Consider the following 13,141-nt stretch of genomic DNA (forward strand, 5'->3'; position numbering starts at 1 on the left):
AAGTCGTTCTCTCATGTAGACATGGAACCAGTCACCAATCAGAACACACGAACAACCATCATTTACATTAACACCTGCAGGCAGTTTAAACCACATGAGATTCGAACCCAGAACTGTGAGGCAGCTATGCGCACCACTCGATCAGTTTATTAACATTGTTTTAGAAATGTTTGTGAGTTTTCCATTAATGGCACATACGCCGTCCTTTTTGAGCGTATTATGACGCGTACATTCAGTACGTTCCTTGTCAGACGTGATTTCGCAGCATTGTTCATCTCTCAGTTGATTTCTCCAATTGCATCCAATCGGGATTTCCTGCTCATTTGCAGTTTTTCTTGGCCTGTAACAAGAGACAGTTATCAATAAAACGGACCTGCAGAACAATTTCAGACTAAGTTACTTACAGCATTTGCAAAGCACGTTTTCAGGGCAGCAAATTCTTTAGCACAATGGTCCTTCTTCAATTCCTGCTTGCTTGCTGTGGTAGCTGCCACACATTTGCCATAAGCTGCTGCCTGAATAACAAACAGGACGATGGACCACACGAGAAGTGTCATATATTCTGCATTTAGAAAATCGGTGAAAATAACCAAGTCCAAACTTATTTTACGGTTTGTTGTGTTATGGCTTGTCTGAGGATTTTTAAAACTACGTCCGTGACGTCACCTCGCCGCTCAGTGAGCTGGTTTTCAAATGCGTATTCAGAAAGCGAGCTCAGAATGAACTGTGAATCAGCAGGAATTTCAATGCTTACCTCTTCCGTACATTGTGCAAAGAATTCTGGAAAACGTCTCAATTTCTCCCGGCTGCGATGCCAAACATTTGACCCAGACATAGCGCTGTGTTATGACCTAAACTGCAATTGCTTTATCTCAGTTTGATAATATTAAGAACCTGTGGATTCCGGAAAGTTATCTGACTCGTCGTTTTTTTCCCAATAAGTCAAACATTTCTCTTAAACGTGGAGAAAATACAAAAATACTCAACAGAGAGGAGCACTTCGTAAATACGAGGGCAGCGCCATTATGTTTTGCTTAAACAAAGACCAGCGGCGCAATATTATGCATTGTGATTCGCTCGTTGTTTTGTCAATCAAGTGACAACGACAGTTTTACGTTATGTGATTGGTTGCTTTAGCTTTTTAGGCGTTTCCAAATCAGCCTCTTTTGGGTAGCCGTTGACTCGGCGTCAAGACGTTTTAGAAAGTGGAGGAAAAAAAATAATGACAACGAAAATACCAGATGGACTGAACTATTTCTGTATTCTGATGTGCCTGCTGATTCGTCTACCAAAACACAATATCAAATTTGCGTCCCGCGATTGGTTGCTTTAGTTTCCTAAACAGCCAATTAAATGTCTTTTGTAGTTCTCACTTCTTGTCCAATGATTGGCTGACTGTCACATGCAGCCCCGCCTCCATTGGGCCCTTCTGAAAGATGAGTAACCCACCGCTAGGATTGCTAAATCATGGCTTCATTCATGGAACGGTTAGCCTTCCTTCAGAAAGTAAGTGACTGTTGTTTTGATCACAGGTTATTAAAACAGACTTCAGCTAAATTCTCTATGAACTGTTCGGCATTTTTGTTTTCGTGTCACAGAAGCTATGTGGCTATGCCAAATAGCTGGCTTGCAACATAGCCTGCTAGCTGAGAGACTGAATTGTTGTCATTTTTCCTCATCATTGCATGTTGCCAGAGTTCCAAAGAAGGGGGTGCTTTGGCGATAACAATAATCTCACGTGGGGTCTTAACTCAAGATCTAAATGAATGTATGTAGATCTATTTAAAAAATATCTCTACCTTCCTGCACGACTGAAGGTCCCGACTCTAATGAAGGCGACAACGGATGACGAGAGCCCCTGTCCTGGCTATCTTTTCCAAGAAATCGGAAGTATCCTTTGCATTCCACGTTTGTTGCAGGAACAAATTCAGCAGGGATGCACATGTTATCGAGTCCTTAACTTGCCTTGCTTTGCAGAAATCTCCCATGAGTCTTTGGCGAGTGATCAGTGTCTGTTGGAGTACCTGCTGGAGAGGCTTCAAGTCGAATCCTGTCATGTCAAACTCAAGGTGAATCGGTTTCTTAGTGTATAGTTTATATATGCATATTCTTCGTCTATCTAGTGCACTGTCGTGTGACAGGCATAACAATGAAAAGCTCTTTGAGTAGATAGAAGAAGGTATGCCTATGTTAGCCTTCTGTTACCATTCATACACTTTTTTGAAACGATTCGATCCCGGTCTTTGCGGTTCAGGTGCTGAAGATCTTTGTTCATCTGTGCGGCCATGGCTCCAAACATTTCCTGACTGAACTCAGGAGGAATTCCACCTTTATTCAGCAAGCATCAGGTTGGACATTTCTTAACTCTTCTCTGACGTTCTACGAATATTTAGCTTCTGTTTTTATTGTTTTAAGTATACAGCGGCCCTCCTGATCCCATCCACGGGACGGCTTTGTATCAGAAAGTGAGAAACAAGGCACAGGTAAAAACAAAAAAATATTTCAATATTCCCAAGCCATTTGCACACGAAAAAATTCTGCCTTTTCCTGTTTACAGGAAGTTGCACAGCTACTTTTCACTGATTCATTTTATGTAAAAAGTGGTGTGCTGCCATTGAACGTGACAACGTCATCAATGGGTGAGTAACAATCGATATCCTTTCAAACTAGAAAATCCCAGTTAAAAATATAAAAATGTCACGATTTAACGGTATGAATAATGGATGACTTCATTGTACAAACTAATTCGATTCAACTTGTGGTTATTTGGTGTCTCTCTGTCCAGGTATGGGATCAGCAGCCTCCTACAGGGCAGGAATGCAGGGCTTTGGCTACAACCCCGGCAAGCAGGGCACAAGTGAGTCACTCTTTGTACAAGTCTCATCTTCTCCCCATAGCTTTTTCTTCACCCCCCCCCCCCCCCCCCCCCCCCGGGGTTTTCCGCAGGCAACGACTCACTTCTGGATAAGATCCAGAAAGCTGCAGAAGTAGTAGCCAACGCCGTCCTTCCCCCGACGGAGCACCAGGGCATCCGTCTCCACGACAACCACTACCGGGCCGTCGTGGCGCCATCTGCACCAGTAGAAGTGGCTGTACCGGCGTGTGCCTACAGTCTGCCTGCTCGCAGACTTAAAGGTCCAGAATTGCTTATTTTTGGGTTGGCAATCAATTAATTGAACTGTATTGTTATGGATGATTTTTTTTTTTTTTTGTACATGTGACAGATGAGGTTTTACTACCCACTACAGGATCGACCCAGCGGTGTCCAGGGCAGGTTGGAGGTGGCTGGGAAGAGACTGACAGTGGCAACATCTCCTCTCACAATTCATCTCAGGACATCTCGGCGGGAAGCAAGTCGGCCTGCACTGGGAGCCAGTCGGGGGCCAGCAGAGAAAGCAGCGGAGACCTCTCGGAACGGTGAGCGGATAGGCCCGTTTCCACTTGAAATTGACCAGGCAACTCCTGTTTGTAATTTCTTAACAGGTTAAATCTCGTTCTTGTGCTTCTCTGTTGGTCAGGGTGGAGGCGTTGCAGTTGGGAGACTGCGGCCAGGAGATGGCGCTCATTAGCAAGCTGATGGAAGGCTCCAGAGTGTTTCTATCCAACGAGGAGAGCCAGCACTTTATCAAAGAGTCAGTCCAGCAGCGTTATTGAGTCGCGTTCAAGTTCCCTATTTGTATTTGTTGACATTAGTGTGTTTGTTTAATTCTGTCAGGTGCGCCATCCTTAACTGTGAGGTCGTGGTCGAGTTGCTCTCGAGCAGGCTGCGAGATCCCTCCGACACTGTTAACATGGTAAGGATCATTGAGCAGCCATCTGTCCGTTTCCGAAATAGTCAACCCTCCTTAGGGAGCAAGATCCACTGCAAAAAGCAAAACATTTGCAAATAATGGATGGCCCAAAATATTTATCTTTGCCTACATTTATCACGGGGAAAAAAAACAATATTCCAAACAAATTTTAATATTGTTCTTCTCATTTTGACTTACAGAGGGCGTTGTGCGCTGTAGCCTGCCTCATGACGACCGACCTTCTGTCTCTCGAGCACATTTTTGGAGCCACGCAACACAGGCTCCGTCAGCTCAGTGAGGGCCCACCAGGACCTGTGGCCAATAAAGCCACAAAGGTATGAGAGCCAGTAGAAAGCTTTAAACATTTAAATCCAATAAGCCGGCGGGAGATAACACGGCTCCCTTTTCCTATCTGTTTCGACCAGATCCTGAGACAGTTCAAAGCCCTGATGGGTGGAGTTCACCAAGCCGCCAAACAAGATCCAGCCAGCAGCAGTCATCAGATCAACCACGCATCCAGCCAACTTCTTCCATCTCCATACTTGGGTTCTTTCCAACCCGCACTCTCTCTCCATCATGATCACGTTCATCATCCGTCCTCGCCGTTCGCTACGGACACCTATGAAAAGCCTCCCCTGACGGAGCAACAACTGCTCCTGGCGCCTATTAGGACTGAGGTGACAGCCGCGCAAGATGAGTGTGTTCAGCCTTGTGTCAGCAGACTGTCCCTGTTCAGCGGTATGAAGCTGGTGAACAGGGCGAGGCCTCTGTGCGAGACTACAACGTCCCACATGGACCCAGACTCACTACAGGACTTTCTAAAAGAGAACCAACCTGACAGCCAAGCTTTGGTTGCGTCTGACAGCAGCCAGCAGTCGTCTGCCTTCTCGTTTCTCAACTCTTGACCTCTAGCATGACACTTTGCGCCCTTTTAAAACTGTTAGTTATATCATTGAGTCGTCGTCAGGAGGGATTAGGGCTTGCCTTTTCCTATGAGGTTCCAGAGGCCGTCTTGAGAATAAATGTCAGTTTCGAAACCTGCTTTCAGCTGTGGAAACGCAAAACCAATTTCTACAAGATATTCACTGGATTTGCAGAGAGTATAAACGCACAAAAAGGAGGAGTCAATCGTAGCTATTTTCTAAAGTGGGATTAAATATGAATTATTAAATATTGCAGCATACTACAGGGTCACTTACAGCAGTAAATAGTTGTAATCGTACACGGACATACTGTATATTATAACCTGGGACTACCAGTGACCTCTAAAGTCAGAGGGCAGCCATCTTGTGTTGCCAGTTATGTGTTTCATATAAATTTCGTACATGGGTACAAATGTGGTGTGACGGTTGACGAGGGGGATAAAAATGGACACACATGTTGGAAGTAAAGTGCAACGCTTTATTTACTTTTGCAAGCACTTTGGATCCCACTTCTCTTGTGATTAGCACCAATGAACATGTCCACACATCAATGCACGCATGTCAAGAGAATGATACCTCTTTATAAAGTGCACAGGTCACGTACATACGCACGCACACGCCGAACAATACTGCACAATAAACCACAGTGGCTGGGCCATGACAAGGCAAATGTGCTTATGGTCTTCACAAATGGTATATGGCAGGGGTGGGGATGAGCCTTACAGCCCATAATGTGTAAACGTCCCCACTCTTCATTCACCCCGTTTGGACCCGGGGGGTTCCCGCTCGACTCGGCTGCGAGACTTGAAAAGGTGTCAGGGACGTCGCCGGTCATGTCGAACCTGGGCGCCCTCTCGTCTGTAGACTGCTGAAGTGCGCCTCCCTCAGGACCTTGTTGATGGAGTCGTAGGAGAAAGTGCTGCCGTCGCCATGGAAACCGTGCTGCGCCGAGACCGCCGAGTCCTTGGGCTTGCCACTCGGGGAGTACTGGGGGATGCGGGTGCTCTGACTGTGGATGCACGGCCTGCTCGTGACCACCATCGGTCTTTCCGTACTGCAGATGCCACTGCTGCTATCGCTGCTTGAAGACTTGAGTACACGACACAGAAACGAGCTTTTACTAGGCTGCTGAATAAAACATTGTACAACACTGCACATGTACCTCGGAGTCCAAATCGGATACAAGCAGGCACGGACCCCTTCCTGACCTCTTGGCCTGAGAACTCAGCTGTTGATTCTCTTCACTGTCGCTGCTCCGATGCCGCTTCCTGGACACGGGGAAACATGGAAAAAGGAAAATGTTCAAATGTGGTGTGTGTTGGAAGGAATGATGCAGTGAGCAGCGGAAAGGGAGGGGGGTTAAGGGGGGGGGGGGCGTGCATCTAAAGGAGCACCGAGATGAACCAAAAATAGCTACGGCTACACACAATCACGGCAGTTACATGATCGAATATGACAGGGACACTGACGGTTCACTAAGTTCTTTATGGAGTTGATGACATGACACTGGCATGAAATGTCAAAAATAAACCACACAATGCATTTACTGTACCTGTTATCTGTCAGCATTGCTGCAGTCTTGGCAGATGTGGCAAAGAGAAATGTGGACACTCCCTGTGAGCTGAATTTGAACGTATAAAGCTTCTGGCTCGGACTACAGCTCCACAACTATACGGCAAGACATACTCCTCATTCCTTATTTAACGTTTGTATATATGTGCGGTGTGTGTGTCTGTGATGGGGCTCCAGCCGGCTCAGCAAGATGCAAGATCACACTTCCAATCGTAGCGTTCTTGCTCGGTCGCTAAGTGGTGAACAGCTAACAGTTGAACCCTCGTGAAAATCTTTTTTCAAATATCAGCATGACAAGCAAAGCCTGCGAACGTTGACACAGCTAAATGTTGGAGCTAACTAAGCCCCCAAACGCTGCACTGTGACCAAGTTCTTCCGCTGTCGTATTCCACTCGCCCTGCTGGGGGAAAAAAAAAGAAAACTGGAGCTGGCTGTTCTTCGGAAAGAACTAATATGGTTAAATCTTTGAATGAATGTGTAAAAAAAACACGATAACGTTTAAATTGTCGAGTCACATAAGCGACATTTTAGCTTTGCAATGACATGAGCTCGCCCGCTCGTGTCAACTACAGTCGTCTCCAACGTTTCCCTGACGTCAAAGCCCCGCCCCGATGTAGTGACGTCGCCAACAAAGGCGGAAGTAGCTACGTAACATAAGAAGTAGCTTTTGGGTCAAGACGTAATTCTCTTTTTTCGTAACTTGGGTGTTATTTCTGTTGTTTGCATGCCTCACCCTGGATTGCATGGCTCATCCAGGCGGGTGGTTTACAGTTAGTTCATCCTGTTATTAGTCTTTCACTGCGTATACACGCGGATGAATACGATTACTGCTCGTCTGCACAGTATTGTCATCTGTAATATACGTGCACACAAAATGCTCATATTTGGTCTCCAAATGCATTTTTTCTACAATATACTAATTTGTGACCCCGCAACACGTATACTGTACTGGGCCCACAAAACAAAGAAAAATAATGTTTTTATGATTTATTTTAATTAAATTACTTCTTCACTTACATACACGTGGCGGCCCGGTAGTCCAGTGGTTAGCACGTCGGCTTCACAGTGCGGAGGTACCGGGTTCGATTCCAGCTCCGGCCTCCCTGTGTGGAGTTTGCATGTTCTCCCCGGGCCTGCGTGGGTTTTCTCCGGGTGCTCCGGTTTCCTCCCACATTCCAAAAACATGCATGTCAGGCTGATTGGACGCTCTAAATTGTCCCTAGGTGTGAGTGTGGGCGTGGTTCGTCTCTCTGTGTGCCCTGCGATTGGCTGGCAACTGATTCAGGGTGTCCCCAGCCTACTGCCCGGAGATGGCTGGGATAGGCTCCAGCACCCCCCGCGACCCTAGTGAGGATCAAGCGGTTCGGAAAATGGATGGTTGGACTTACATACACACACACATATATATATATATATATAACGAGTATATATATATATATGTGTATATATATATATATATATACGTATATATATATGTATATATATATATATACACACACACACATATACAGGGTGTTCTTTCAAAATTAACCACGGCTCAGCACATTTTCAGCTGCAGTAATTGGAAATATCCACTTAAAGCAAAGTAGACATCACATATAAATGAACCATGCCAGTTTAAATTGCTTGTTAATTTCGTTTGATCTATGCTTTGTTCACACGATTGCCATTTCTTCTGGTAGGTGACTTGCTGCAGTTTTTGTGGAAGCGGAAACCAAAACTTGCTTTTTGTGTTGTTGGAATCACAACGATTGAGCTGTACCCAGAAGACTCTTTCGACTTGGACAAGCATCTCTTTATAGGGGTAAGATTTTACTTTGTAATTCATAAATCGCACAAAGAAAATAACTAATGCGGGGCAGAAAGGTTCGCCTCGTGGTTTGCACGTCTGCCTTACAGTGGAGAAGATTGCGTGTTTCAATCTCAGCCCCCAGTCTGTCTGGAGTTAGCTTTGCAGATCATCTCAACAAGTAAAAAAAAGTAATTTGTGAATACAGTTTAATATAGAAAGTAAAACACTTTTAATGATTTCCAACGCAAGAGCTGGATAAAAAAGTCTACCTTAAAAAGGACAACAATGATCATCTTGTTTATAAATGTCGGCGATATTGCAACATGAATGCGGGTGAGGGTGATGACGATCGTGTAATGTGGTTGTGACACCACTCGAGGGCGCTCCAGGGAAATACTTCGCCCCATGTCCAAATTAAGGGGTGTCAAACTTTATATTTATTGTATTACTACACAGTCAAGTCTCGTAAAATAAAAACCACAGTTTAAAGGTTAAAACAATCTTCCTTTATTGCTCGTGAACATGTTTTTTCATAACAAAAATAGTGCATCTTTGACATCTCACAACACGTGCGCATTGGTTCAAAAATAAACGTTTCAATCAATCACACATTTCTCCTGAGCTTGTTGGGTTTCCTATAACACAAACGCAAGCGTTGATGTTACAGAAGTTGTGCAATTCCATGTACAGTATTTGCTGCTACATTGGCTTCACAGTTTGCCCGGCTATCAGGTAATTATCAACAATGACCCTGATTCCCTGAAGACTATTTCCAAAAATTTTTTGGGGTAAATTAAAGCCATTACAACAGAACAGTATTAACCTGCCCTCGAAATAAAACACTTTTTGGTACATTAGGCGTGCAAGTCAAAATTGTATCGTACATTTCTGATCCCCTCAAAGCGACCAGTCAGCATCTTAACCCTTTCATGTGCACCCTGTAACCTAATAACATGATAAGCTATCCACTGTAGTAACCGCAATCCCTCAAAGGGTTAAACAATTTTGTCAGTTTTTTTTTTAACCTCAGTGTCCACCTTTAGATGACCTTTGCCACCATATTCTTCACTGTTAAGACTCAAGCAACATGTAAAACCTGCGTGTCATGCCACATGACATCTGTCGCAATCCGGTTCAAGTTCCTCATGAGCCTCCGTCAGCGTCTTCCGTAAAGTCCCCTCTCGCCACATCAGGCCTGTCTTCGTTTAGCCTCCCTGTCCTCTTCCTGCAAAGTAGTCCTCTCTTTGCGGGTCTCACTAAGCCCAGGAAGACGGCACTCACCGCCATGCCCACTGCACACGAGTAGAAGGCTGACCCGTAGTTCTGAGTCACGTCCACTAACACACCTAGAGAAGAAGTCAAAGTGTTCAGCGCCGCATTATTCGGATCAATGTGAGGATTGATCGAGTCTCGAAGAGAAAAAAAAAAACTTGCAATGACGTTTACCTCCGAGTGGTGGTCCAGCCAGGCCCGCGAAGCTTTGTATGAACACATAGACTCCGGCGGCGGAGGACATCCTCTCCAAGCCCACCACGTCAGCCTCCGCCAGCATGGGAATATGCGTGCATGCAAGGGTCCCCATGAAGAACCCGTACACGCCGCAGCAAACCGCTAGGCCGTAAAACTCGGTGACCAGAGTAAATCCCACCAGGTCGGCGGTCATGGAAATGACGCAAGCCAGGAGGACGAACAGCTTCCTCTTCTGGATCCGATTCCGTGTCAGAAGCCATCCGATAAAAAAGCGACCGACAATTTCAGCTACCGCCATGGTGGACAGCATGTAGGTGGCGCGATCGCGCTCGACGCCGCGACTGACGCTCAGCTCGATGATGTAGAGCTGAGGGGCGAAGAAGCCCAGCGTGGCAAACAATCCGAAGAGCGAGTACAAGATGAAGCTGCACTCTTTGAGTATGGAGAAATCCAGAAGTTTAAACCTCTTTGCGGGTTTCTCATCCACTTGTTTCTCCACATCGTTCTTCTGTCCTCCAGCGTTAACGTCATTTTTGACACCCGGGGGCAACTCCGCTACTTCATTTGTTAGTAATGTCCTCTCATCTGGCTTGCAGTTGACCTCGTAGCGGACATCAGCGTTCCTCACAAAATCCCGTCCATTTGTCTCATCGACAATCAAGTCGCCTTTGGCGGCTCCATGTCTCCCACTGACATCCACGTTCCCTTGTGTGCTTTGGGCGTCCCCGTTCTTCGGAGAGGATCTGTCCGTCTCCGTCTCCTGCCTTGTTTTGGGCCGGATGACGATTGGCCGAAGCAGAGCGCCGCAAATAACGATGGTGCCTTGCAAAGCTCCGATCACCGCCATGGTGTGACGCCAGCCGATACGATCCCTCAAAGAGGAGAAGGCTGAAGAGAAACAGCAGGCGGTAAGTGACCCAAAGTATGAGAGAGTCCCTCGCCGTTCGTTCGAAACGTACCCGGAGCGAGAGCAAACATGGACAGGGCCTCTCCGGTGGACGCTATGGCGGTGACCAGCGACCGGCGTCGGCTAAAATAATGTGACAGGATCGTCACCGTGGGTAAAAACGTCAAGCAGTAGCCGAGACCTGCGAGCAGCGGGACGAGAGGCGTGCTCAAAACCGGCCGATCGTAGCTTGCTGAAAAGGCAAAAGGAGTCATTTCAAACCTGCCACCGTGCCGTAGGTGATGTACATTTGATTGACGGAGGTGGTAAAGCTCGTCGCGACGGTCCCGGCGGAGATCAGGGCTCCTCCGATCATGACGACAAGCTGGAAGCCAAAGCGGTTGGTCAGCATGGAGCAAAGAGGGCCTGCGCAGTCGGATAAGTTCACTTTAGGTCAGTCAAGGTAGGAATTCACGTCATAACACTTGGACGTCAAAGTTGGTGATATCGTGTACTTTCCAAATGTCCCGAGGGGGAAAATTCTGGAAAAAAAATATTGACTTCCCGCGTCACACAATGAATGAGGTTGAACAAGGAGCAAGTCTCATGAGACTCGTGCATAATTTATCAGAAATCTCTTCAGCCAGAATGAATTCAAAGCATGCTTGTTTTTGTTTTCTATTTTTTGTGGCTTTTTCAAAAAATATAAACGCGCATAAAATAAATCCATGACTTGAAAAATCATCCCGCACTGCAGTTGATCCACTAACACTCACCGTTAAAGGTCATGACAAAGACACAGATGGAAACGATCCAGGACACCCGGCTGTTGCTCTCCCCAAATTCCTTCATCAGCTCTTGGAGGAAGATACCGAAGCTCTTGATGGTGCCGTAGGTGAAGACCTCCACCAAGAAAAAGGCCACGGCCACCACCCATCCCCAGCCTCCATCTGGGGGCTCCGCGTATACGTTAGGCCCCAAGAAATGTGGTCTCTTGAGTCCACACAGCACCATTTCTTAAAAAAAAAAAAAGTTAAACAATCATCACTATTAATCTTGTGAAAAACACATTTACTTCTTGTGACAAATTACAAATACAGTTGATCTTTGTTCTATCTGTGCTTGGGACAGACTTGCAGAACAATGAAATGCCCCTCATCGCAGGCCTACGGTTGGCAAACATCAACACCATCCCCTGGTCTAACCCCCCCCCCCCCCCCCAAAAAGAAATCCTTTTCCTGTGGGAGAGACCTTGAGAAGTGGCCGCAGATGGAGGAACCCCCTGTCCAGAATGACCAGGTTGCAATAGAGGCCGAGTAGGCAACATTTATCACTTAGTATGATTCTCCCGCCTCCAATTTTATTGAAAACAACACGAGAGTCTTTTTTTTTAATATTGAGATGAAAAATGCCAACCGAATGAGTCACGGCTTCCTGCGTGTACACCAGATTTGTGACAGGCCTAAATTTGACATATGACGACCATTTCAATACACATACTTTTTTTATGACATTTTGTTCGGTGGCGTAAATTGGCTGGCCAATATAGAAATGGTCATTTAAAGCAGAAAGGTTCAAATGACTCTTATTTCAAGACAGCGTTTTATATACACCATTTAAAGTTTTATTCGGGTACATCGAAATCATGCACTTAAAGTGATAAGTGACTGAATCTTCTTAAATGTGTCACAACACGACTGGGGGGGGGGGGGGGGGGGCTTTTGCGTTGTTGGGAATGTTTCTATTAGTAGCGCACGTTGAATTGAACGGTGGAGCTCCGGCGAGGCTGCAAAGTGTGAAGGCGGCCGAGTGTGTGCGTCCGCGCGGCTGACGCAATGCTCGCTTCACCCCCACCCACCCCCCAGCCCTACGCGCGTGTTTCCCCAGGTTCTCGGTGATCCACAGTGCGACTGCAATCACCGCGCGATCACAGTACTCCCCGTGGCTCTATTATTTGCTTGCAACATGTTGGGAAAGGGTGCGGTGAAAAAAAAAACAACAATCTCAACAGCGTCTCATTTTTCTCGCTCGCTGTGCAAAAATTGAAGCCGCGGTAAAGTTGCGTCTCACCTGTACGGTCCCTACCGCCAGCATAGAAAGGAGTCCCGGTGTCGCCACACGCGCTTCCCACTGCCCCTCATGGGAATTAGAAAGCGAAGGGTTAAGGACAAATCTGGTTCCAGCCAGTTTTTTCTTCACACAGACGCCCAAACAACATCCCAACTTGCACACTGTACGCCTTTCGAGGGTGTGGAGGCGCTGTTCGGGCCGCGGATGTCATTGGTGCGCTCGGAATCCGTCATTCGGTGACAAGCGTTGCGTGGTCGCATCCAAATCGTTTCCACGAAGTCGAACCGGGTTGTTTCATGGTAAGGCGTGGACAGGGGCGTGTCTAGGTATTTGGGTGGCCCCAATTAAGGCGCACCCGGTCATGGGATCCTCAACATCAGTTGAAGAAAGCCTGATAATTATTTACAAATATAGAGGGAGGGGGGGGGGGGGGTGACTGTTATTAGCAGTGGTAAGCACAGAACGAAACGTCCCTGGAGTTTTGCCATTTTGCCAAAATGACAATCACCGATCACCGATTTATCTGCTCAGCCAATCAGCTCTGCGTAAAGACAAACGTGTTATTTTCCTGTGACAAATCTGAAAGTTATGATTGTTTAAATGCGCTTGGAAATACACCAAGGGGGGGGGGGGGGTG

The 13,141-nt window shown here is 46.5% G+C and overlaps 4 protein-coding genes across 7 annotated transcripts; 1 reads left to right on the forward strand and 3 right to left on the reverse strand.

The window, feature by feature from the left end:
* Window positions 1–127: 127 nt before the first annotated feature.
* On the reverse strand, window positions 128–1,038 carry ndufaf8 (NADH:ubiquinone oxidoreductase complex assembly factor 8). Its single transcript, XM_086138673.1, has 3 exons — window positions 755–1,038; window positions 405–515; window positions 128–340 (listed from the first exon to the last, which is right to left on the reverse strand). Exons 1-3 carry the CDS (start codon window positions 833–835, stop codon window positions 320–322), a joined length of 213 nt encoding a protein of 70 aa, XP_085994799.1. The 5' UTR covers window positions 836–1,038; the 3' UTR covers window positions 128–319.
* A 364-nt stretch (window positions 1,039–1,402) lies between these two features.
* Window positions 1,403–4,828, forward strand: tepsin (TEPSIN adaptor related protein complex 4 accessory protein). 3 transcript variants are annotated; one of them, XM_086099413.1, is made up of 13 exons: window positions 1,403–1,506; window positions 1,818–1,890; window positions 1,978–2,069; window positions 2,255–2,348; window positions 2,416–2,483; window positions 2,558–2,639; window positions 2,786–2,857; window positions 2,947–3,135; window positions 3,225–3,417; window positions 3,519–3,632; window positions 3,716–3,794; window positions 3,992–4,126; window positions 4,217–4,828. In XM_086099413.1, exons 1-13 carry the CDS (start codon window positions 1,468–1,470, stop codon window positions 4,694–4,696), a joined length of 1,710 nt encoding a protein of 569 aa, XP_085955539.1. In that variant the 5' UTR covers window positions 1,403–1,467; the 3' UTR covers window positions 4,697–4,828. The 3 variants fall into 3 exon arrangements, with proteins under 3 accessions (XP_085955539.1, XP_085955540.1, XP_085955538.1); XM_086099414.1 differs by having other exon boundaries at window positions 3,249–3,417; XM_086099412.1 differs by having other exon boundaries at window positions 1,818–2,069.
* A 343-nt stretch (window positions 4,829–5,171) lies between these two features.
* Window positions 5,172–6,868, reverse strand: LOC147189905 (uncharacterized). Its single transcript, XM_086099415.1, has 3 exons — window positions 6,267–6,868; window positions 5,877–5,982; window positions 5,172–5,803 (listed from the first exon to the last, which is right to left on the reverse strand). Exons 1-3 carry the CDS (start codon window positions 6,281–6,283, stop codon window positions 5,546–5,548), a joined length of 381 nt encoding a protein of 126 aa, XP_085955541.1. The 5' UTR covers window positions 6,284–6,868; the 3' UTR covers window positions 5,172–5,545.
* Window positions 6,869–8,561: 1,693 nt separating this feature from the next.
* On the reverse strand, window positions 8,562–12,654 carry LOC147189906 (monocarboxylate transporter 7-like). Of its 2 annotated transcripts, XM_086138112.1 has the most exons (6): window positions 12,505–12,654; window positions 11,211–11,450; window positions 10,717–10,860; window positions 10,508–10,636; window positions 9,525–10,436; window positions 8,562–9,424 (listed from the first exon to the last, which is right to left on the reverse strand). In XM_086138112.1, exons 2-6 carry the CDS (start codon window positions 11,446–11,448, stop codon window positions 9,222–9,224), a joined length of 1,626 nt encoding a protein of 541 aa, XP_085994238.1. In that variant the 5' UTR covers window positions 11,449–11,450; window positions 12,505–12,654; the 3' UTR covers window positions 8,562–9,221. The 2 variants fall into 2 exon arrangements, with proteins under 2 accessions (XP_085994238.1, XP_085994239.1); XM_086138113.1 differs by lacking the exon at window positions 12,505–12,654 and having other exon boundaries at window positions 10,717–10,819; window positions 11,211–11,356.
* Between the last annotated feature and the right edge of the window lie 487 nt (window positions 12,655–13,141).

This window comes from Hippocampus guttulatus, chromosome 19 (genome assembly GCF_054856545.1).
Source record: "Hippocampus guttulatus isolate MCC_2025c chromosome 19, RoL_Hgut_1.0, whole genome shotgun sequence".
NCBI lineage: Eukaryota > Metazoa > Chordata > Actinopteri > Syngnathiformes > Syngnathidae > Hippocampus > Hippocampus guttulatus.

What these genes read in the sequence shown, in the direction of transcription:
- ndufaf8 (XM_086138673.1), bottom strand. Translation starts at nt 835, where the DNA reads ATGTCTGGGTCAAATGTTTGGCATCGCAGCCGGGAGAAATTGAGACGT. An exon ending in TTGCACAATGTACGGAAGAG is followed by an intron (nt 516 to 754) that starts GTAAGCATTGAA and finishes TTTGTTATTCAG; the next exon opens with GCAGCAGCTTATGGCAAATG. An exon ending in AAACGTGCTTTGCAAATGCT is followed by an intron (nt 341 to 404) that starts GTAAGTAACTTA and finishes CTCTTGTTACAG; the next exon opens with GCCAAGAAAAACTGCAAATG.
- tepsin (XM_086099412.1), top strand. Translation starts at nt 1,468, where the DNA reads ATGGCTTCATTCATGGAACGGTTAGCCTTCCTTCAGAAA. An exon ending in AAGTGAGAAACAAGGCACAG is followed by an intron (nt 2,484 to 2,557) that starts GTAAAAACAAAA and finishes TCCTGTTTACAG; the next exon opens with GAAGTTGCACAGCTACTTTT. An exon ending in TGGCCAATAAAGCCACAAAG is followed by an intron (nt 4,127 to 4,216) that starts GTATGAGAGCCA and finishes TGTTTCGACCAG; the next exon opens with ATCCTGAGACAGTTCAAAGC.
- LOC147189905 (XM_086099415.1), bottom strand. An exon ending in TATCCGATTTGGACTCCGAG is followed by an intron (nt 5,804 to 5,876) that starts GTACATGTGCAG and finishes CGTGTACTCAAG; the next exon opens with TCTTCAAGCAGCGATAGCAG.
- LOC147189906 (XM_086138112.1), bottom strand. Translation starts at nt 11,448, where the DNA reads ATGGTGCTGTGTGGACTCAAGAGACCACATTTCTTGGGGCCTAACGTA. An exon ending in CTTTGTCATGACCTTTAACG is followed by an intron (nt 10,861 to 11,210) that starts GTGAGTGTTAGT and finishes CCGACTGCGCAG; the next exon opens with GCCCTCTTTGCTCCATGCTG. An exon ending in CATGTTTGCTCTCGCTCCGG is followed by an intron (nt 10,437 to 10,507) that starts GTACGTTTCGAA and finishes GTTTCTCTTCAG; the next exon opens with CCTTCTCCTCTTTGAGGGAT.